Here is a 25,555-nt window from a genome sequence, read left to right as displayed (position 1 = left end):
AGTTTTAAGTATTATCTCATGATTCTTGATAATTTTACTCATTATGTTTGGACTTTTCCTTTATGCAACAAATCCGACGTTCATGATATATTCCTTAACTTTCAGCGCTATGTCTCGGTCCACTTTTTCCTCCCTATAAGATTCATCCAATATGATAATGGTCGTGAATTTGACAACTTTAAAAATTGAAATTTCTTTTTTACAATATGGAATTCTCTTGCGCTTCTCCTGTCCTCATACCTCCCCTCAAAATGGCAAAGCCGAGCGTTCTCTTCGTACTCTTAATGACATCATTCGCACTCTGCTTGTTCAATTTTCTATGCCTCCGAAGTTCTTGGCTGAGGCCCTCCACACGACCACATATTTACTCAATATTCGTCCATCCAAAGTTAACCCACAAACTGCTCCTTACTTCTCTTTATTTCTCTCTCATCCAAATTACTCCGACGTTCGCGTCTTCGGTTATCTTTGTTTCCCAAACTCCTACTCCACTTCTCCTAACAAACTTTCCCCGTGCTCTACCCCGTGTGTCCATCTAGGTTTTTCTGACGAGCACAAGGGTTATCGTTGTCTAGATCTTGTTAGTGGTCGTGTTCATGTGTCTCATCATGTAACATTCACTGAAACATTTTTCCTTTTTCCGGGCGTCAACAATTAGATCCCAACTCACCCACGCCGTCCACTAGTCCCTCTCGTCTCAATCATCTTCTCTTCTTTCACCCGCCAACCTATCCAGCGAAACCAGCCGAATCCTCTACCATAGTAGCAGATCCTGCCGCGACCACTTCTGTCATCACCTCTGTTCCGGCAAAGGAAAACCCATTACACTCTGTCGCGGCAGACCTCCTGCCGCCGCAATCTTCACCGCCATCTCCTGCGTCCGCTTGCTCCGCTGCGCCGGACGCATCCACCACCACATCTTCCCCCACTCCTCCTACTCATGCTATTCCCGTTCCAGCTCCGACTAACGATCATACCATGCGCACAAGTGCCAAGTCCGGGTTTCGTTTACCTGCAAAACATCGTCTCAATCTTCATGCATCTCTATCTCCTTCCTCTCTACCCAAATCTTATAAATCAACTCTTCTAGATCCTAACTGGGCCGCAACTATGAAATATGAATATGATGCCCTTCAGTAGAATAACACGTGGAAGTTAGTTCCTCGTTCTTCCAATACAAATATCGTTTCGGGCAAATGGGGTTTTCGCCATAAATTTAATTCTGATGGGAGTCTTGCACGTTATAAGGCTCGATGGGTATGTCGTGGTTACTTTCAGCAACATGACATCGATTATGATAAGACTTTCTCTCCAGTTGTCAAGCCCATCACTATTCGCACTGTCCTTAGTATCGCCATCTCTTCTTCCTGGCCAATTCATCAACTAGATGTCAAAAATGCTTTTCTTCATGGCTCTCTTCAAGAAACAGTCTATTGTCAACAACCTCTTGGCTTCGAGCATTCCTCCTATCCTAATCATGTTTGTATTCTTCAAAAATCTCTTTATGGTCTTAAACAAGCACCATGTGCCTGGTTCCAACGCTTTTCTACTTATGCTCAAACCATCGGTTTTACCCCTTCCCATTCTAACACTTCACTCTTGACCTTTCATCACAACAACAACACTGCTTACCTTCTTTTATATGTTGATGATATTACCCTCACAGCTTCCTCACAACAATTTTTAGATCATATTATCTCTCTTCTTCGCCACAAATTCTCTATGACAGATTTAGGTCTTCTTCACCACTTCTTAGGTATTGTTGTTATCTGTGACTCCTCTGGTCTTTTCTTGTCTTAGCGTCAGTACACTCTGGATCTTCTTTCTCGTGCTGGTATGCTCACTACTAGGAAAAGGCCTACTAATGGCGCACCTGTTTTGGCTACTAATGGCGCACTACAGGTGCGCCATTAGTACCACGCCACTAGAATATTTTAGTAATGGCGCACCATAGGTGTGCCATTAGTATCCCACAGGTGCGCCATTAGTATCTGGTATACTAATGGCGCACTTCATGGAAGTGCGCCATTAGTAACAATTTTTTTATTTTTTTTTTCGTTTTTTCTTAATCTCAGGTCACTATTTCACATATGAGATATCCAACACATATATATACAACAAGCATCCATATAACAATCCTATCCAACACACAAGTTTCATCATATATACATACATAGCCAACACATAGTTCCATCGTTACATATTACAAAAGTTTCACATTGTTCATCCAACACCGTTATCCATCAATTCACAAAAGTTTCACATTGATACAAAATAAAAACACAAATGGAAAAGAAGCACTCCATCCATGCAAGCTTCCGTGAATTAAATCAAATCTGCAAAATGATAAACAAGAACTTAGAAGAAGAAGAAGAAGACTAGAAGAATACTAGAAGAAGAAGAACACTAGAAGAATACTGGAAGAAGAATAATAAGAAGAATAAGAAGAAGACTATAAACTTATTATGTAAACTTGATCATTTTGTGCTAACATAAGTAATTTTGGAGCTAACCTATAGGAAACTAAGCATATAAGCTCTCTAAGTTAGCATATTAGAGCCAACTTAGGTAAAATGAAGCTAACATGTCATTTTGGAAAAGAAGAAGAATAAGAAGAATAAGAAGAAGACTATAAGCTTATTATGTAAACTTGATCATTTTGTGCTAACATAAGTTATTTTGGAGCTAACCTATAGGAAACTAAGCATATAAGCTCTAAGTTAGCATATTAGAGCCAACTTAGGTAAAATGAAGCTAACATATACCATTTTGGAAAAGAAGAAGAATAAGAAGAAGACTATAAGCTTATTATGTAAACTTGATCATTTTGTGCTAACATAAGTAATTTTGGAGCTAACCTATAGGAAACTAAGCATATTAGAGATAACATAGGTAACTAAGTATATATATATATATATCATTTTGGAGATCTGACATACCTGACATAGTTCAGTTCTCATTGTTCTTCTCCTTCTCCTTCCTCAGCCTGATGCGCCAAGAGCGGCGAGGCGGTGGAGGCAGCTGTGGGATGTAGTCTTCTACCACAATTGGCGTGGTCATGTCGCCCAACTATGGGATCGCTGGCGCCACCACCGGTGCGTGGTCATTGTCAGGCACCACCACCATCGCGAGGCCACCTTCAGGCAGGACGGGCACGACCATCGCTAGGTCATCCTCAGCCACCACCATCTCTTGCCCATGGTCAGCCACCACCATCTCTTGCCCATGGTCAGCCACCACCATCTCTTGACCATGGTCAGCCACCACCATCTCTTGCCCATGGTCAGCCACCACCATCTCTTGCCATTGGTCAGCCACCACCAGCGCTAGGTCATCCTCAGTCTGATGCCCATCGTCATCCTGCAGCTCCTCATCCCAACTCTGCTCCTCTTCTCCCGCACTCCAGTCCGGATCATCCTTCTTGTTGTCTTCGCTGCTGCCAGAATCGCTGCTACTTTCTCGAAAGCCAGAATCGCTGTTGCTTTTGCTATAGCCATAATCGCTGCTCCTTTGGCTGTAGCTAGTGTCGCTGCTGCTGCTCCCATTGCCTGTCCAAATGCAACAATGACCGTTAACAATCGATGTGAGACAAAGCCAAATGTAGAGGAATAAGAAGAGGCAGAACGCACTGGCATCTTCGTCGTCAGCGTAGCGCATGCGACACATAGTCGCGTTGAAAACCTTCATGGTGAGCATTGTGGCGTCATCGTCGTACCTGAAGAGAAGAAAGTATCCGGTCCGCAGGTCATAGGCACTGTAGAACTTCTCCCAGCCACGGCACAGGTACATGTGGCCCTCCTCGATCACCAACTCCACGTCCCACAACTTGCGAACCCCGTTGCCGGCCTGTCGGAGCTTCACATTATCTGGCGGATCTTCACCCAGCATGTTCATAAAAGTGTCAGGCAGCCTCTGCAATTTGGGACAAGGAGTGATGTAGCAAACAACAGAGTTATCATAATGAGATGGGTGAAGGGGAGATCTCTCGTTTTATATACCTGCCTCGTGGCTGATACTGAAGTACCAAGTATGCTACTGAAGAACTCGAAAGCATCCAACTCGTACTCCGGTGAGGCAGAGCGGCGGTGGCTGCTTCCCCCCATCTCTGATAAGCAGCAGAAGAGACCAATTAGTACCCTTACAACATTATCATGCAACATTATAGCAGCATAAATTTTGAGCAGAAGATAATCAACTACACCAATGCACTTCCGAAGTTCCCGCTTCCCACCCATGATGTTGTTAAGCGAGGACTAGTGCCAAATGCATTTTCGGTACGAAAATACATCACAGGCCACTATGTTATTTAATATCATTCTTCTCGAAGACTAATGATTGTTACATCCTACTAAAATGATGTTCTGTCCTCAGAGATGTCTTGTTGCTTATGAGGAAGCAGGAAATAAACACTTGAAAAAAGCTCTCGTCCTCGAAGATGCATTCTTGGTTATATTACCGTTCTGAATTATGTTGTTCTGTTATTTTATTTGAAGTCATGAAGGGTTACTTATTTGAAGATGCTACTCCTAAGAAAGGTCAACTTTTCGATCATCAGCCTCTACAACGGGGCGGGGCGCCGTTCGGGCGACGGGGCGCCGGGGCGGTGGAGGGTGGTGGGGGCGACGGGGCGACGGGGCGAGGGGCGGTGGGGCCAGGGGGCGGTGGCGGGTGGCGGCGGCGGCGGCGGGTGGTTGGGACGGTGGGGCGACGGGGCGAGGGGAGGTGGGGCTCAACATTACTAACAATTTTTTTTATTTGTTTTCAAAACTACTAATGGCGCACGGTGGGTGTGGTGCGCCATTACTATGTCAACTAGTAATGGCGCACTGTACCACTGTGCGCCATTAGTAACAATTTTTTTTTATTTTTTTTTTCAAAACTACTAATGGCGCACCACACACCAGGTGCTCCATTAGTAATATATTACTAATGGCGCACCAACACATGGTGCGCCATTAGTATCATGCGCCATTAGTGGCCATATCATCTATAGTCCTTTTCCTAGTAGTGGCTTGATTGTCAAACTTCCCATACCCCTGTTGATACAGGTTCCAAATTCTTTGCCGACGGTGATCCTTTCTCTGATTCTTCTCTTTATCGTAGTCTTACCAACACCATACTCCTAGCCATCCAACCGGAGATTGATTCTTGGGCACTTGTATTTCATTGTTCTATCAATACCCTTTAGAACATGGTGGAAATTACACCTGATAACTGATTTAACTTTTAAAATATTCAGAAAAAGTCAAAACGTTCCAAAATGTTTTCCCAACAAACTTGAGCTGCCGTTTATGTCGTACAAAAACATTCTGTGACAAAATATTCTCTGACAAAATTCTGGCAAAAAAGACAAATATTCTCAGAGATATAACATGAACAGTACCTTATATAGCGACAAATTTGTTTTTTTATGTCCACAACAACTTGAAAGTCACTTCTTCGCGAAAGATTTTATACGAGTACAACAATATATCTACTTTGTTCCCAAAAAGTTTGAGAATTTTTTGGACTTTTTACAAATTACTATTTAAAAAAAGCAAAATCGGGTGTAATTACACCCGAGAGCCACACCATGGTGTATCAAATAGTGAGACTGCTTACTTTTCTTAAGGAGTAAATAAATAAGATGCAGCACTTTTTGTTTCAAAGAAATTATACATACATCAATCGTGTTGAAGAAGGAAATGATTACAACAAGCTCACAGATCGTCAAAACCACTTCTTTCTCAGAAAAAGGAGAAAAAAAACACTACATACTTTCCATATTGATTAGTGCTTCAGTGCGTGAAGCATATACGTATATCTTAGAAGTTGGATCAGAAGTCAAACAATCTAATGCCAGTCTCACCCATCCTAGAAATACTCGAAATCGCCTTGAGCTTCGCCGGTGCTCGACTTGGCGGTTGCGCTCTCTGCTGCATTCTTCTCCTTGCCGGTGGCAGCTGCGTACTGCCGGTAGTCCACTGGCTCCGGCACCGACGGAGGCGCCATACTCCTCACCAGCGCCCAGTTGACGCCCTCGAAGAACGGGTGCTGCTTGATCTCCGTGGCGCCCCTCGTGAACGCAATTCGCTTCTGTGGCTCCTTGACGAGCAGCCCGCGGATGAGGTCCCGTGCGACGGCACTTGCGCCGCCGGCGGGGCCCCCGAAGTCGGAGGGGAACCGCAGCGGCTGCTCGATGACGTTGCAGAGCGTGGCGCGGTTGCCGGCGCCCTTGAAGGGCGTGGTGCCGTGCAGCAGCTCGTAGAGGAAGATTCCCAGCGTCCACCAGTCCACGGCGCTGCCGTGGCCCTCGCCGCGGATGATCTCCGGCGCAAGGTACTCGTGCGTGCCCACGAACGACATGGAGCGCGCGTCCGACGGCTCCGCGTTGAACTCCACCGCGGCCGCCGCGTTGAGGTTCACCTCGCTCTTGGACGCCTTCCGGCTGCGGCGCGGCAGGATGCGCGGGAAGAAGGACGACGGCTGGATGCAACCCTGGTTGGGACCCAATCCTTCGCCGCCCTCGCCGGCCGAGCCAATGCCGCCTGCGCCGGCGCCGACGTTCCCGCTGGTGTGGTGTACCGAAGACGACTTGACGAGCGTGGGGCTGACGGAGCACCGCAGCGACAAGTCGAAGTCCGACAGCATGATGTGGCCGTCCTCCCTGACCAGCACGTTCTCTGGCTTCAAGTCTCTGTAAACGACCCCCAGCATGTGCAAGTACTCCATGGCAAGCAGTATCTCGGCGGTGTAAAACCTGCCACGGAAATGCACCATTGATCGTCAGAGCAGGCCGTCGACACGTACGAAAATGAGACGCGTCGACGAAAGAGATAGGACCTGGCGGCCTGCTCGGTGAAATGCTTGGCCGGCTGCTTCTGGCGGAGGGAGTGGAGGTTGCCGCCGCTGCAGTACTCCATGACGAGACAGTGGAACTTGTCGGTCTCGAAGTGGGTGTAGAGCGTGGGGAGGAAGGGGTGGTCGAGGAGGACGAGGATCTCGCGCTCCGTCTGCGCGCGGGCCATCTTATTCCGGCTGATGAGCGACGCCTTGTCCATCACCTTCATCGCGAAGAAGGCCGACGTGCCGCGGAGCTCCACCAAGTACACGCTGCCGATGTCGCCGTAGCCCAGCCGCTTCAGCAGCCGGAAGTGGCCAAGGTTGAGAGCCGTCTCCTGGGCCGTCGCCTGCTGGATCGCCTCCCACCGGCTGTCCCCGCCAGTGTGCCGCTTCACGTTCGCCGACGACGCCGACGCCGACGCCGAGCTGATGCTGCTCTCTAGGCTGTTGCTCCGGGTGCTACGGCTGCTCTCCAAGCTGCCATTGCCGACGACGGTTTCGGAATTGTTCGCGCTCGTTGCGATTGTTTCGGATGTTTGGGAGTGGGGCAGCCCCGGGCTCATTGTAGAGACGTGGTGCAGATTGGCCGGGCTAGGTTTCTCGATCTTAGCTGGCTTGTTCTTCGGCTTTGGTTTCCTATCAGGAGGGCCTTGCGAGTGAGCAGGTGCTTTCGAGGTTGCAGATTGAATTTCGATGAATTCATCGTCTTCGAAGCTGTCGCGGTCGAAATCATTACTGTTTTTCTGAGGGCTGAAATCCATGCCGTCGTCTTCCATCATGGGAGCCTTCTTCTTTGGAAAATTTCTCTGAAACATCACAAAACAGAATATCAACTGCTAACTGAAAGTCAAACTTCGAAAACGCAACAAAATTGGCCTCAGGGCTCGTATCCTATTCCTAATTCATATGCGGGCATTGTAGAACTTGATGAACAAGGAAGAAACACAAAACCTGGCGAGTTTGCCGAGTGCTTCAAGTGCCAAGCATTGGAATTGATGCTTCATATCATACGCCAATAAAGATCATCAAAGAGGCCGATGGAAGAAAATTACAAAAGGTCTCATTCGTGTTGCCATGATGACGAGGGGGGGATGCAATTTGCAGCAACCAGAAAGGATTGCTTTGTTGGGTGGAAAAACGGTTAGAATGCATGCAAACTTGGAGCTGGATTCGTGGGGTTGTGAGAGGAAGCCGTGGGGTGGAGGGGTGGCTGAAGAAGGCATTGCCAAATTTAGGAAGAGAGACTAGTTATTATTTTATCCGATCTCTCTCCTCGGTTTGGTTTGGTGGTGGTAATCTTGTCCTCCTCTTGTGACGCTAGAGCTGCATTTTGGGGCAAAAGTGTATCCATAGACTCCATTTTCTATGTTCGTAGAGCTATGCGTGAGCCGGTTGATAATTTCACCCAACCACAGATATCCGATCTAATAAAAAGTTGGATTTTTAAGCGTCTGGTCTTTGTAGCAAAAAGGCGTGCAATTTTTTTTGATACATTTGTCACATCGTCGCAACATTTTATCATAGAGCGCGTAAAAAAGGAGGCAAAAACGCGTTGCAACATTTCATTACAACCATACAGTTCTTTATTTGTATACATCAAACATCCCTGAGGAGAATCATGCCAACATATTTCAAGACAAAATCCCTATATTCTCCACTCTCCACATATTGTGCAGTGGAATGATCTTTTGCTGAATAATGGGATTCAAGTTAACAAACTTAGCTTCTAGTCCTTGAACTATCATGATTATGACATCCTTATAGCTAGAGGTTAATTCAACTATTGATTTGTCTGAAAAATCTCTCAAACCACTAATATGACCAAAGTAATTTTCTAAATTATCTCTCCCTATAAGATCTCTACCTCCTACCCTAACCTTTTTCAAGGCCATCTAAGGAAGGAACTAAGCGGAACCTTAAATATGTTTGTGTTTTTTAGGATTCTTGAAAAGAAAAAAAAGGCTAAATAACGAACAATAGAAAGCAACTAAGCCGGATAGAAAGCAAGTAAAGTAAAGATGTGTTGGACCTATGGCTGTGAACAAAGCTCCCTGCCGACAGCGCCAGAAAAATGGTTGCTTCCTCTAAACTGGAAAGGTGTTGGGCCACCAAGTGCAAGGGTTTGTAGCAAACAACAAGTTCCCTTATGTGAGCTCAATGTTTATCGAACCAACATGAGCTTAGTAGCGCAACCAATGATCAACACTTGCACACCCAGATACAAACTGCCTTAGCCCCCAACAGTACTAGTGAGGTTGCCAGTCTCACCAGCATTCCCAGTTACAAGGACTAAAAGAAGAAACGACAACAGAAAAAAAGTTGGATTTATGGCAAGTAAAGTAAAGACAAGAAATTAAAAGAGCATTGATTGAGATTGAAAGTTAATAGAAAAAAGACGGACCAGGATCTAGAGGTTCACTAGTGGTTTCTCTCCAAAAGAAAGCATGGCAAATAAGATGCAGTTGAGCATCGAGTAAATTGTAGTTTTTCTAACTATGTCTCTCCCTGGCATAATCAACATATGAGCATCATGTCTCAATATTTATAGACCGTTATCCAACTGCATTTATAGTTAGTACTCCACCCAAGACCTCTATCGAACATGCATCTTAAAGTATTAAGTAAAAAGAGAGTATTGCAATAAGCATGATGCCATGAAGTATATGGTATCTTGTCTTCACCCTGCGTTCAAAGGACAACTATGCATCCATCTTTTTATCCCTAGTGTCAACAACCCAATATAGCCCTTTTCCACTTTCTGTCACTATGGCAGATTACTTACAATGTTGAACCCAACTATCATACACAACTCGCTCTTGGGGATCAAACCTCAAACTTGGCTAGCGAAAGACAAATAGATTGGAGAGCATATATGAATAAGAATTATGCAGCAAAGAGATCAAATAGATCTCAAATAGATTCATGGATAAATATGATCATAAAATGATAATTCATCATATCCTAACAAACACACCACAAGAATACACTAGAGGATCACAATCATGTGGGGGAGCTCATGTGATCTTTGTATTGAGAAACATGAGAGAGAAAACCAACTATCTACTGCTATGGACCCATAGTCCAAAGGAAACTACTCATAGGTCATCATAGTGGCCTTCAAGTTGCCAGAGATGGCCACTGTGAAGAATTCACCCTCCGGTAGAGCTCCGAAAAAGGCCTCCATATTGAATCATCACGGGACAGAGAGGTGATAAGTGATATTTTTACACTCATTCATCCATTTTAAATCGAGATATTTCATTTAAAACGAGATATTCGCTCTGATATTGCTACCGGTGACTAATGAATGCAAAGAATTCCACAAATCCTATATTTAATGTGTTTCCATAGGAAATGGGCTAAAAAGGGAAAGAAATCATGTGTGAACATGGAAAGGAATGGAAAGGAAGAAAGAAGGAATCAACAGGAGGCATGCCAGAAGATACATCACAAAAGACAGTGTGCCATACGACCGCGCACACTTGTATGAGCAATCGTATGGTGTGGATTTCAAGGAAGATCACCCACCTAAACAACTTTAATAAAATGGACCCTACTGAAATGTCAAATGGGAGCATCAAACTAAGCCAGAACAGAGTCATCTTCATCTTCATCCACAAACCCTAGTCGCCGCCATTTCCATCTCCATAGCCACCACCACCACCATAGTGCTTCCTCATCTAGTTCATACTTGTAATAGTGCATCGCACAAGGCATCCATTGTAAGACATATTTGCAATCAATCAACCTTCAAGATGTGTTCTTCAATGTTTGTTTCTCGCTATCTGATATCCATGTGCGAGTAGTTCGGTAAAGTATGGATTGAGGCATAGGCCTTGCAACCCTCTGTATTTGTTGTGGGGACCAATGGAAGGGCTTTGAATTAACATCCCCTGTGTGTGAAATAAAATTGTTCCGTAGATGTGTCATGTCTTGTCCACGATCTTTGTCCATGCAGGTACCCGGGATCATGGAGATCGAGCCATGGTAAGCCTAGGAGCAAGGAGAATGTGAAGTATTATACAGAGCATCGGTGACAGCAAGATTCAATAGGGTAACACGGATCCTATCATTCGGGATTCATGAGGTGTAGTCATTAAACGCCCAAAGCTCTTGTTGGATTCATTATCATAACTATCGAGGCAACCGCGCACAACATATAGGGCCTATGGTAGGACAACTGATTCTTGATGCAGGACTCATGCCGGTCAAGATGTTATTTGGACATATCCCCCATGTTGGTTCATAACAAGCACATCCGATGGGTGACTTCCAATGCACAAATTAAGACCATATCTGGTCCCAACACAGATGCATGGTTGTAAGCATTAAGACCTCATACCCGTACCTCTTTTTATTATAAGTGTTTGAATCACTGTCTGCTTCATTGATTCAGTCAAAAGCTGGAATTGATCCTTTAACAATAACTTGCTAGAGACCATCGCTTCAAGAGAATCTTCCTCTCGTGGGTTCGATAACCCAGGGCCACCTCTCGGGAAATAGGTCCGGGATACACTTTTCTGTTCCATTACTGGATCAGTAAAAGGAGGTATCAATTCCTTTTTCTTGCGTCGTTGTTGGGGAGGAGTTTAGTATTCCTTGTCTTTGTGTTTAGAGTTTTTTTAAAGTTAATTTTCAGTTTTTGTTTTTACTTTTTTTAGTTTTAATTTTATTTTTGTTGCAAGTCTTGTCAGTTGAAAAAACCCAAAAAGATTACCATGGATCGTAATCTTGGAAGTTTTGCTACTCGCAGCAACAACTTCATGCGTGAACCAATAGCACAACCCGAGGTTGCAGCCATTGAGTACAAAATCAAATCGAACTTAGTTTCCATGGTTTAATAGGACCAATTTTTGGGGGGTTCTACTTCTAAATATGCCGGTATGCACTTGCATAATTTTACTGAATTGTGCAACATGACACGCATTAGAGATTATGACCCTAACGCTTGAATGTTGCGTTTATTTCCTTTCTCCTTGAGAGGCATGGCACACATTAGAGATTATGACCCTAACGCTTTAACGTTGCATTTATTTCCTTTCTCCTTGAGAGGAAAAGCAAAATAATGGCTTCTACCTCTACCTAGAGGCATTATTACTTCTTGGGTTGATTGTTGTAGCAAATTTTTATCTAAGTTTTGTCCACCTGCAAAGATTATGCAATTACGTTCTTAGATTACAGCGGTACCAAACAAGAGGGTGAACATGATAGAAGAAAGTAGCACGGAGTTGACAACCAGACTTGATGAACTTATCTCCGCATTGAGAGGTAAACAAGAGGTAATTTGAATGCCATCACTAATGAAGAAACTAGTGATGTGAATTTTATTGCTCATAATAGCTATAATCCCAACTGGAAAAATAATGGTTATGCTCCTAGACTCCCCTATTGTAGCGACCTGACACAATACTTTCAAGTCTCTGTGCTTTCTATGCCATCCCTAGATCAGTATGCTTGCGCACACATTACTTCGCTGAAATACCATAACATTACATGTAAAATAAATAGCGTAGATCCAGAGTATACCTTATTATCACAGCAGAAACATATCAATAGGAGTGTGGAGTCCAGTCAACGCCAACGGCAAGTTGAGTGTGGACCGTAACCCTATATCATAACTCTTTCTCGTCGTAGAAATATCAACAAGATGTGACGTTGCAGCCGTATAGGTTAGTACATTGAATGTACCGGCAAGATCACAGACGAAGATAGATGAAAATAACTCTATCACTTTATGCAATATGGCTTGGTGGTGGCTCTAAGTTTATACTTTTTGCGTAAAGCTGATTTTCCCTACAACACAGGAGTCAAACGAAATATCACTACAACAGTTTGTTGTTTGTGAGATGGTTCCGCCAACCAATTCTCATATTCCAAAATTATTAATAATACCCACTCATTAATATTAATTGTGTTGAGATTGGCTGAGAGTATCATCTCCGGTGCTCATGACGTCCGTAACCGGGGACACGGCTAATTGATTAGTTTAACACTCTATAGAGGTTTGTACACTTTGCCCACAAGATTCGATCCCTCCCTTTATGTCCTCACACTCTAGATTGTTTGAGAACAGGACGATCGAAACATGATCTTCCAAAGAGCTCCTCTGATCACTGTCCGGTACCCATCCAATCCTACTATTTGTCTACATCTGCTTAGCACCGTCCCAGCCAGAGTCACAACTAAGGTCAACCAAGCCAGAACCCATAATGACTTGCGGTTGCCCATGTAAGCTCTCCACCCTTGAAGTATCCATCCATCTCTTTGAGCCTGGGTTGCATTCCATTGGGATGATCATAGGTAGACACCAGGATACTCAGGCATAACCATGATAAATATCAGGCTGCCAGATGTAACCATTCCACCCAAAGGTATATTTAGTCCTTGAAAGTCTTGAAGTCTTGATCATCATGCAGGTCTTGAGTTACTTAACCTCACAAAAATTTTGAATCTCACAACCAACCCCCGTCTACTAGAGCATAGCAACTGATGTCTACTACGCAACCTTCTTCTTGTAGACTCTTGTTGGGCCTCCAAGCGTAGACTTTTGTAGGACAATAGCAATTTTCCCTCAAGTGGATGACCTAAGGTTTATCAATCTATGGGAGGCATAGGATGAAGATGGTCTCTCTCAAACAACCCTGCAACCAAATAACAAAGAGTCTCTTGTGTCCCCAACACACCCAATGCAATGGTAAATTGTATAGGTGCACCAGTTCGACGAAGAGATGGTGATACAAGTGTATATGGATAGTAGATATAGGTTTTTGTAATATCAAAATACAATAAAAGCAATGTAACTAGCAACAAAAGTGAGCAAAAATGGTATTGTAATGCTTGAAAACAAGGCCTAGGGTTCATACTTTCACTAGTGCAAATTATCTCAACAATGCTAACATAATTAAATCATATGGCAATCCCTCAACGTGCGACAAAGAGTCACTCCAAACATCCTATCACGGAGAACATAGGATGAAATTTCTTGTAGGGTACAAAACGACCTCAAAGTTATTCTTTCTAATCAATCTTTTGAGATATTCCTATAAGTGTCACAAATAGCCCTAGAGTTCGTACGAAAATAACACCGTATGATACACATCAATCAACCGTAATGTCACCTAGATACTTTGATGTCACCACAAGTATCTGTGGGTCAATTACACGATATGCATCAAACAACTTTAGATTCATAATATTCAATCCAACACAAAGAACCTCAAAGAGTGCCCCAAGATTTCTACCGGAGAAACAAGGATGAAAATGTGCATCAACCCCTATGCGTAGATTACCCCAATGTCACCTCAGGAATCCGTGAGTTGAGTGCCAAAACGTACATCAAGTGAATCAATAGAACACCCCATTGTCACCACGGGTATCCCATGCAATACATACATCAAGTGTTCTCAAATCATAAAAGTATCCAATCCGATAATACTGAAAACTCAAAGGTAAAACTCAATTCATCACAAGAAGATAGAGAGGGAGAAACACCATATGATCCAACTATAGTAACAAAGCTCGCGGTACATCAAGATCATGCCAAATCAATAACACGAGAGAGACAGATCAAACACATAGCTACTAGTACATACCCTCAGCCCCGAGGGTGAACTACTCCCTCCTCATCATGGTGGCTGTCAGGATGATGAAGATGGCCTCCGGTGATGGTTTCCCCCTCCGGCATGGTGCCGGAACGGGCTCCCGATTGGTTTTTCGTGGCTACAGAGGCTTACGGCAACGAGACTTTCGATCTAGGGTTCTTTTCGGAGGTTTGGGTATTTATATGAATTTTGGCATCGGTCTCACGTCAAGGGGGTGCCTGAGGGGCCCACAACCTGGAGCCAGCGCCCTTGGGGTAGGGCGTGGCGAGGGGGATTGTGGAGTCCTCTTCCACTTCCTGTCCTAGCTCTGGCGCTTTAGGGGTCTCTTTTGGTCCATAAAAGATCATCGCAAATTTTCAGCCCATTCCGAGAACTTTTATTTCTGCACAAAAATGACACCACGGTAGTTCTGTTGAAAACATCGCTAGTCCGGGTTAGTTCTAATAAAATCATACCAAAACCATATAAAATTGTTGCAAACATGGCTTGAATACTTCATAAATTATAGATACATTGGAGACGTATCAGCATCCCCAAGCTTAATTCCTGCTCGTCCTCGAGTAGGTAAATGATAAAAGAAAGAATTTATGAAGTGTGAATGCTACCTAACATATTTATCAATGTAATCTTCTTTATTGTGGCATGAATGATCAGATCCATAAGATTCAAAACAAAAGTTTAATATTGACATAAAAATAATAATACTTCAAGCATACTAATAAAGCAATCATGTCCTCTCAAAATATCATGGCCAAAGAAAGTTATCCCTACAAAATCATATAGTTTGGCTATGCTCTATCTTCATCACACAAAATATTAGAATAAAAGGATAGTAACATTGTCCCTTTTCTCTTTCTCTCTCATTTTTTTGGACTCTTTGGCCTCTTTTCTTTTATTTTGGGCTCTTTCGGCTCTTTTTTTAAGTCTGGAGTCTCATCCCAACTTGTGAGGGAATCATAGCTTCCATCATCCTTTCCTCACATGGGTCAATGCTCTAAAAATGATGACCATCACACTTTTATTTACTTACAAATCAAGAATTACAACTCGATACTAGAATTAAATATGACTCTATATGAATGCCTCCGACGGTGTACTGGGATGTGCAATGATTAAGAGTGACATGTATAAAAAATACGAACGGTGGCCAAGCCACAAATACTATGCCAACTACATGATAATGCAAAGCAATATGAAAATGATGGTATGTGTCATAATAAATGGAACGGTGGAAGTTGCATGGCAATATATCTCGGAATGGCTATCTAAATGTCATAATAGGTAGGTATGGTGGCTGTTTTGAGGAAGGGTATATGGTGGGTTTAATGCACCGACGAAAGTTGCACGATACTAGAGAGGCTGGCAATGGTGGAAGGGTGAGAGTGTGTATAATCCATGGACTCTGTTTAATGCATCGGCGAAAGTTGTGAGGTACTAGAGAGGCTAGCAATGGTGGAAGGGTGAGAGTGCGTATAATCCATGGACTCAACATTAGTCATAAAGAAATCACATACTTATTGCAAAAAATTATTAGCCATCGAAGAAAAGTACTAATACGCATGCTCCTAGGGGGGTAGATTGGTAGGAAAAGACCATCGCTCATCCCCGACCACCACTCATAAGGAAGATAATCAAAAAATAAATCATGCTCCAACTTCATCACATAGTGGTTCACCATACGTGCATGTTACGGGAATCACAAACTTTAACACAAGTATTTCTACCAATCCACAATGACTCACTAACATGACTCTAATATGACCAGTTTTATATCTCAAAACAACTGCAAGGAATCAAACTTCTCATATTATTTAATGCTCTTATATGAAAGTTTTTATTATATCCCTCTTGAATACCCATCATATTCGGACTAAATTCATAACCTAAGCAAATCCCCATAATATTTATAAGACTCTCAAAATTATATAAGTGAAGCATGAGAGTTCAACAATTTCTATAAAATAATGCCACCGACGTGCTCTACAAAGATATAAGTGAAGCACTAAAGCAAACTGCCTAGCTCAAAAGATATAAGTGAAGCACATAGAGTATTCTAATAAATTCACGATTCATACATGTCCCTCTCAAAAGGTGTGTACAACAAGGATGATTGTGGTAAACTAAAAAGCACAGACTCATATCATACAAAGCGCTCCAAGCAAAACACATATCATGTGGTGAATAAAAATATAACCTCAAGTTAATTACCAATGGAAAGAAGACAAAAGGGGGGATGCCATTCGGGGCATCCCCAAGCTTAGATGCTTGGTTGTCCTTGAATATCACCTTGGGGTGCCTTGGGCATCCCCAAGCTTGGTCTCTTGACACCCCTTATTCCATAGTCCATCAAATATTTTCCCAAAACTTGAAAACTTCACAACACAAAACTCAACAGAAAACTCATGAGATCCGTTAGTATAATAAAATAAATCACCACTTTAGGTACTGATACGTCCATATTGCATCATGTTTACCTACTATTATTTTCTATGTTTTTATGCATAATAATGCTTTTTGGATTAATTCTAATGCCTTTTCTCTCATAATATGCAAGGTTACACAAAGAGGGAGAATACCTGCAGTTGGAATTCTGGACCTGGAAAAGCTATGACAGAGTTACCTATTCTGCACATCTCCAAATGAGCTGAAACTTTATGGAGAATTTTTTTTGAATAAAAGAAAAATATTGTAACAAATAACTATCGGAGGAGGCCCACTAGGTGGGCACAACCCACCTGGGCGCGCCAGGTCCCCTAGGCGAGCCCTGGTGGGTTGTGCCCTCCTCAGCCAACCTCCGGTGCCCCACTTCTAGTATATATGTCATTTTGACCTAGAAAAAAATAGGAGTACTTTCGGGATGAAGCGCCTCCGTCTCAAGGCGGAACTTGGGCAGGGGCACTTTTGCCCTCTGGCGGAGTGCGTCCGTCGGGGGAACTCCCTCCCGGAGGGGGAAATCACTGTCATCATCATCACCAAAAACTTTCCCATCTTGGGGAGGGCAATCTCCATCAACATCTTGAACAACACCATCTCCTCTCAAACCCTGGTTCATCTCTTGTGTTCAATCTTTGTACCGGAACCTCAGATTGGTACCCGTGGGTGACTAGTAGTGTTGATTACATCTTGTAGTTGATTACTATATGGTTTATTTGCAAAGGAAATATGCCCTAGAGGCAATAATAAAATTCTTATTTATATTTCCTTATATGATGATAAATTTTTATTATTCATGCTAGAGTTGTATTAACCGGAAACTTAGTACATGTGTGAATACATAGACAAACAGAGTGTCCCTAGTATACCTCTACTTGACTAGCTCGTTAATCAAAGATGGTTAAGTTTCCTGACCATAGACATGTGTTGTCATTTGATGAATGGAATCACATCATTAGAGAATGATGTGATGGACAAGACCCATCCATTAGCTTAGCATTATGATCGTTTAGTTTTATGGCTATTGCTTTCTTCGTGACTTATACATATTGCTCTAACTCTGACATTATGCAAGTCCTGAATACTGGAGGAACACCTTGTGTGCTATCAAACATCACAACATAACTGGGTGATTATAAAGATGCTCTGCAGGTGTCTCCGAAGGTGTTTGTTGAGTTGGCATGGATCAAGATTAGGATTTGTTACTCCGTGTATCAAAGAGGTATCTCTAGGCCCTCTCGGTAATACACATCACTATAAGCCTTGCAAGCAATGTGAATAATGAGTTAGTTGCGGGATGATGCATTACGGAACGAGTAAAGAGGCTTGCCGGTAACGAGATTGAACTAGGTATGATGATACTGACGATCGAATGTCGAGCAAGTAACATACCGATGACAAAGGGAATGACATATGTTGTTATGCGGTCTGACCAATAAAGATCTTCGTAGAATATGTAGGAGCCAATATGAGCATCTAGGTTCCGCTATTAGTTATTGACCGGAGATGTGTCTTGGTCATGTATACATAGTTCTCGAACCCGTAGGGTCCGCACGCTTAACGTTCGATGACGATTTGTATTATGAGTTATGTGTTTTGGTGACCGAAGTTTTTTTGGAGTCCCGGATGAGATCACAGACATGACGAGGAGTCTCGAGATGGTCGAGAGGTAAAGATTCATATATTGGAAAGTTATATTCGGACATCAGAATGGTTCTGAGTGATTCGGGTATTTTTCCGGAGTACCGAGGGGTTACCGGAACCCCCCGGGGAAGTGTTGTGCCAACATGGGTCTAAGGGATAGAGAGGAAAGCCCGCGGGGAGTGGCTGCTGATAACCCACAAGTATAGGGGATCGCAATAGTTTTTGAGGGTAGAGTATTCAACCCAAATTTATAGATTCGACACAAGGGGAGACAAAGAATATTTGAATGTATTAGTAGCTGAGTTGTCAATTCAGCCACACCTAGAGATTAATTATCTGCAACAAAGTGATCAATAGCAAAGTAGTATGATTTTTTGATAATAGTAGCATCAGTGACGGTAACGGTAAAAGTGATAGCAGTAATTTTGTAGCAAGTATAACAGTTATGATAGCACTAGTAACTTAGCAAAAACAATATAGGATAAATTCGTAGGCATTGGATCGGTGACTTGTTGGATGATATTCATCATGAAACAGTAATAGCCTAGGGCGATACGACACTAGCTCTAGTTCGTCAATATAATGTAGGCTTGTATTCCGTAAATAGTCATGCGTGCTTATGGGAAGAACTTGCATTAAACATCTTTTGTCCTACCCTCCTGTGGCAGTGGGGTCCATATTGGAAACTAAGGGATATTAAGGCCTCCTTTTCATAGAGAACCAGAACAAAGCATTAACACACGATGAATACATGAACTCCTCAAACTATGGTCATCACCGGGAGTGGTCCCGGCTATTGTCACTCCGGGGTTGCCGGATCATAACACATAGTAGGTGACTATAACTTGCAAGATCGGATCTAGAACATGTATATAATGGTGATAACATAAACGGTTCAGATCTGAAATCATGGCACCCGGGCCCAACATGACAAGCATGAAGCATGGCAAAGTCATAGCAACATCAATCTAAAAACATAGTGGATACTAGGGATCAAGCCCTAACAAAACTAACTCGGTTACATGATGAATCTCATCCAACTCCTCACCAACCAACGAGCCTATGAAGAAATTACTCACTCCCGGCGGGGAGCTTCATGGAAGAAGGGTTGGTGATGACGAAGAACAAAGACCCCCCTCTCCGGAGCCCCAAACGGACTCCAACTTTAGCCTTCCGATGAAGAACAGGAGGTGACGATGGCTCCGTCTCATGGATCGCGATAATTCTTTCTCCCTGATTTTTTTCTAGAAAAATAGGTATTTATGGAGTTGGAATCAGGGTCTGCAGGGCCACGAGGTTGGGTGTAACACCCACAGTGCGGCTATATCTCCCACGTGTCGGGGCACGACTTAGAGGCATAGCCGCATGGTAGTTTTGTCGCAAGAGGGGTAATCTTCACACAATCCCATGTACTGAATAAGAAAGGGATAAAGAGTTGGCTTACAACCGCCACTTTACACAATACATAAATAATTCATACATCATCCAAAAACACTCAAAGACCGACTACGGCCAAAACCGAATAAAAAGGAAGATAAACCCCAAATGCTAGATCCCCGATCGTCCCAACTGGGCTCCACTAATGATCATTAGGAAACGAAACATAGCAACGACCCAGATCCTCGTCGAACTCCCACTTGAGTTCAGTAGCATCACCTGCACTGGTATCATTGGCACCTGCAACTGTTTGGAAGTATCCGTGAGTCACGAGGACTCAGCAATCTCACACCCGCGAGATCAAGATTATTTAAGCTTATGGGTAGGAGACGGTTGTGAGGTGGAGCTGCAGCAAGCACTAAGCACATATGGTGGCTAACATACGCAAATAAGAGCGAGAAGAGAAGAAACGCAATAGTCGAGAAGATAAAAGTGATCAAGAAGTGATCCTGAAACTACTTACGTTCAAGCATAACACAAGACCGTGTTCACTTCCCGGACTCTGCTGAAAAGAGACCATCACTGCTACACACGTGGTTGATTCATTTTAATTAAGTTAAGTGTCAAGTTTTATACAACCGGATATTAACAAATTCCCATCTGCCACATAACCACGGACACGGCTCTCGAAAGTTTATACCATGCAGGGGTGTCCAAACTAGCCCATCACAAGCTCTCACGGTCAATGAAGGATATTCCTTCTCTCGGGAAGACCCGATCAGTCTTGGAATCCCGGTTACAAGACATTTCGACAATGGTAAAACAAGACCAGCAAAGCCACCCGACTGTGCCGACAAATCCCGATAGGAGCTGTACATATCTTTTTCTCAGGGCACACTAGATTGTCCAAACTTCTGGTAGGCCAGCCCAGAGTTGCCCCTGGTGGCCACCGGCGGTTGACATGTTAGACCAACACTCAGAGGAGCACTGGCCCGGGGGTTAAAATAAAGATGACCCTTGAGTCCGCAGAACCCAAGGGAAAAGGCTTAGGTGGCAAAAGTTAAAACCAAGGTTGGGCCTTGCCAGAAGTGTTTTATTCAAAGTGAACTGTCAAGGGGTTCCCATAACACCCAACCCCGCAAGGAATGCAAAATCAAGGAACATAACACCGGTATGACGGAAACTAAGGCGCCAAGAGTGGAACAAAACACCAGGCAAAAGGCCGAGCCTTCCACCATTTACCAAGTATATAGATGCATTAATTAAAATAAGAGATATTGTGATATCCCAACATAACCATGTTCCAACATGGAAGAAACTTCAACTTCACCTGCAACTAGCAACACTATAAGAGGGGCTGAGCAAAAGCGGTAACATAGCCAAACAACGGTTTGCTAGGAAGGTGGGTTAGAGGCTTGACATGGCAATATGGGAGGCATGATATAAAAAGTGGTAGGTAGCGCTACATAGCGAAAGAGCGAACAACGAGCAAGCAAAGATAGAAGTGATTTCGAGGGTAATGGTCATCTTGCCTGCAAAGTTCTCAGAGTTGTCGAAAGCTTGATCCTCGTTAGCGTACTCAACAGGTTCCTCGGTCACATACTCATCTCCCGGATCTACCCAAGGCAAGAACACAAGCAATGGAACAACAATCAATCACGGTGCAATGCACAAGCAACATGATGCAATACATGGCATGATATACAAGATATGATACACAATGCATATGCGTGCTCCGGAAGGGAAAGAAAGATCAAGGAATCAACTTGGAAAACCAAGTATGCCTCTGGAAAGATGAGATGATTTTGGTTGAAATCGATATAAAGATCACTGGAAACAGATGCACGGTTTGCAAATGGCAAGCAAAACAAGAATGACGCAAATCTGCGATTAACAGCATGATAGCACTTAGGATGCAACAAGAAACTAAGGTACTGCACTCCAACATGGCAACAAAGAATATGTCAGTGATTTACAAGCGATGTTTAACAAAATATGAACACTGAGCAACGGCTAAATCACACTGGAAGAGGTTCAAACAAGCATGGCAAAAGTGCAAAAGATATCAGCTTCACAGACTTGGTGAAAATACTAACATGTCAAAAACAACATCAGGAAGCATTGTTTAGAGCTAGCAAACAACATGCTACATGAAAATATAATGGAAAATAAAGGCATAGCATGATTGTACTAAAAGCATACAACAAAAGTCCCTTAATGAACATGAGTCAAAAAGGCACAGAAGATATAATGGCACCCATGTAAACATAGCAAGTTTTATTAACAATTTCAGACTTGGAAGAAAAACAGAGCATGACATAAAAAGAATTATGATAGCAACTTTGCGAGCTCATGCCACTCACCACAAAGCATTAAATGACAACATAAGCATACAAATAGCAAGATGACATGTTAGTGAAGCTAACCATGGCAAGAGCAAGTTAATAGGATGCATGGATAACTAGCAACGACAATGGTAATATTGATTAACATGTTACCAAACTGCCAGGAATATTTTATGGCAAAAGGAGAGCAATAAAAAGACATGCTATAACACTCCATAATTGCCAACAGGGGCATGAACGGATAGAGCATAACCACATGTTCAAAACATCCTTACTGAAGTATCCCAAAATAAGCATGGATCTCACGGTAGCATCAAGTTCACATGGCATCAAAATAACAACAGGAAAGGGACTTAGCAAAATCCTAAGTCCCTGAAAACAGCAACATTGTGGAGCCTAGTTTGCATTCTTGTGCTAGTTACCACACAGATCACAAAAATACAAGACTTGCACTCCTCTAAAGATGGCATATAGTAGTTCAAAACACATGTAGACCTCATGCTCATGTGATGCACACATCAAATGCAACAAAAATGACAAATCACCATGTACTGCTAAGCACCAACAGTTAACATTTTATAGCACACTTGCATCAATGAAAATGTCATCATAATGGACAGTTACATGCATGCAGATGCTACTAACATGATGAGCTCAACGAGACGAACATTTTGACATATCATATTCATGATTTGGAGCCACGTTCATGGAGATATGACATGTTGAAGGAAGCATGAAAATGTCAGGGAGTTTCAGGACATGGTGAAATTTCTCCTCCGCGAAAGTCAACGCGGGACGAGGTGGTTCCGGGACGGAGAGATACGGGACGAGGCTGGGTGTTTGGATCGGGGACCCGATGGATCTCGTCCTGATCCGGACCGATCCGGCGACAAGGCGGCCGACGACGACGACTCCGGCGAGCAGCGGCGAGCGGCAACGGCAAGGCGACAACGGTTCGAGGCGGCGAGGTGGCGCTCGGCGGTGGAGGCGTGCACCAGGCGGCGACGGTTGGCGATGGCAGCGGCGCGGGGAGGCGCGGGAGGTGTGGCGCGCACCGGGCGGGGGCGAGTGGAGGCGACCGCCGGCGAGGAAGACGGGTGGCACGTGGTGGCGTTGGCGACGGCGGGCGCTCGACGGAGCGGGCGGCGGGCGCGGTTCGGGCCGCGCGGGCCAAGTCTGGGCCCGGTGGGCCGCGGCGGAGGTGGTACGGCGGCGGGACACGTGGCGTGATCTGGGTGGCTGGACGCGGCGGCGCGGGCGTGTCCGGCGGGTGCGGACACGTCCGACAGACGAGAGGAGCGATTTTTTAGGGTTTGGACCCGGGAATGGACAGGGAGACCCATTTATATAGGTAGGGGGAGTTAGGAATGTCCAAATGATGGTTTAGATGGGTTATTGTGCTGTTTTGGAGGGATGTTGGGCTGGAACACACAAGGGGTTCTGAAGTTACCCGGTTAACCGTTGGGGGCATCAAACGACCTCCAAATGGAACGAAATTTGACAGGCGGTCTACCAGTGGTGTACCAAGATTAGTTGATAAATCTCGGCCCATTCCGAGAACGTTTAACTCCTGCTCACGAAAAGGGACAAGTGGGGTGTGCCGGTGCATGTGGGAGTGTCGGATGGTGAAACGGATAACGGAGAAAATGCTCGGATGCAGGAGACGAACATGAATGCAAATGCGATGCACATGATGACATGATATGAAATCGATGACAAGAAAAAATGCAAAACAAAAGACAAAACCCAACCATGCAGGGAATCTCATAACTTAAAGCCGAAAATGGCAAGAGTCAGAGTTACAAATATGGTAAGTTACATCCGGGGTGTTACAACACTCCACCACTACAAGAGGATCTCGTAGCAAGATCTAGGACTGAAAGAACTCCAGATATTCGGAACAGAGGTGATCCTCGTGCTCCTAGGTGACTTCTCGGTTGGAATGATGTGAAAACTTCACTTTCAAGAATTTGATTGACTTCTTGCGAGTCTTGCGCTCGGTTTCTTCAAGATTAGCAACGGGACGCTCATGATAAGACAGATCTTCTTGGAGATCAATCTCTTCGAAGTTGATAGTGCGCTCAGGAGTCTTGAAGCACTTGTGAAGCTGTGACACGTGAAACACATCATGCACATTTGCGAAGTTGGACGGAAGCTCAAGTTGATAGGCGAGGTCGCCTCTTTTGCCAATGATCTGGAAAGGAACCATGTATCTAGGCACAAGCTTCCCTTTGATATCGAAGCGATGAGTACCTTTCATTGGAGAGACGCGGTGTAACACCCTCGATGCGACTATAGCTCCCACGTGTTGAGGCACGACTTAGAGACACAATCACATTGAAGGCATATGTCGCAAGTTAGGCAATCTTCACAACATCCCATGTAATAATAATAAAAGGGGAGATAACATAGTTGGCTTACACTCGCCACGTCAATCAAGTACATAAATAACATTTCATCATCCAAACACTCATGGCCCGACTACGGCGCCAAAATAAAAGAGAACTCAACATTCAACAACGGTCCCAATCACCCCCAACTGGGCACCACTACTGATCATCGGGAAAGGAAACATAGTATTGTTGAGAGTCTTCGTCGAACTCCCACTTGAGCTCACACGCGTCTCCTGGAGCGGAATCATCAAGCCCTGCATCTGGTGTAATAGTAATCTGTGAGCCACAGGGACTCAGCAATCTCGCACCCTCGCGATCAAGACTATTTAAGCTTATAGGTGTGGCAAGGTAAAATATGAGTGGAGCTGCAGCAAGCGACTAGCAATTATGGTGGCTAACTTATTCGCAAAGGAGAGCGAGAAGAGGAGGCAAGGCACGAGCGAGAAACTAGCAAATAACCTGCGCAAACATTACTCCAACACCGTGTCCACTTCCTGGACTCTGCCGAGAAGAGGCCATCACGGTAACACACTCGGTTGATTCATTTTAATTAATTAAGGTTCAAGTCATCTACAACCGGACATTAACAAATTCCCATCTGCCCATAACCGCGGGCACGGCTTTCGAAAGTTCAAATCCCTGCAGGGAGTCCCAACTTAGCCCATGACAAGCTCTCACGGTCAACGAAGGAATAGACCTCCTCTCAAGACATTCCGATCAGACTCGGTATCTCGGTAATTCAAGACACTTTGATAGGTTAAAACAAGACCAGCAACACCGCCCGAATGTGCCAACAAATCCTGATAGGAGCTGCACATATCTCTTTCTCAGGGCACACTCAGATAAGCAATCCGTACAACTAAAACCAGCCCTCGAGTTTCCCCGAGGTTGCGCTGCAAGGGGCTCTAGTTTGGACCAACACTCAGAGGAGCACTGGCCC

General features: G+C 44.0%; 1 protein-coding gene across 1 annotated transcript; it reads right to left on the bottom strand.

Annotated features, from left to right (window-relative positions):
• Nucleotides 1-5,731: 5,731 nt before the first annotated feature.
• Nucleotides 5,732-7,989, bottom strand: LOC123111534 (serine/threonine-protein kinase AGC1-7). The gene is made up of 3 exons (XM_044532375.1): nucleotides 7,774-7,989; nucleotides 6,823-7,628; nucleotides 5,732-6,739 (listed from the first exon to the last, which is right to left on the bottom strand). Exons 2-3 carry the CDS (start codon nucleotides 7,599-7,601, stop codon nucleotides 5,854-5,856), a joined length of 1,665 nt encoding a protein of 554 aa, XP_044388310.1. The 5' UTR covers nucleotides 7,602-7,628; nucleotides 7,774-7,989; the 3' UTR covers nucleotides 5,732-5,853.
• Between the last annotated feature and the right edge of the window lie 17,566 nt (nucleotides 7,990-25,555).

This window comes from Triticum aestivum, chromosome 1A (genome assembly GCF_018294505.1).
Source record: "Triticum aestivum cultivar Chinese Spring chromosome 1A, IWGSC CS RefSeq v2.1, whole genome shotgun sequence".
NCBI classification, from domain to species: Eukaryota; Viridiplantae; Streptophyta; class Magnoliopsida; order Poales; family Poaceae; genus Triticum; species Triticum aestivum.
The sequence above is the reverse complement of the archived record's forward strand: the minus strand, read 5'-3'. Positions and strand labels throughout refer to the sequence as shown.

What these genes read in the sequence shown, in the direction of transcription:
- LOC123111534 (XM_044532375.1), bottom strand. Translation starts at nt 7,601, where the DNA reads ATGATGGAAGACGACGGCATGGATTTCAGCCCTCAGAAAAACAGTAAT. An exon ending in TTCACCGAGCAGGCCGCCAG is followed by an intron (nt 6,740 to 6,822) that starts GTCCTATCTCTT and finishes TTTCCGTGGCAG; the next exon opens with GTTTTACACCGCCGAGATAC.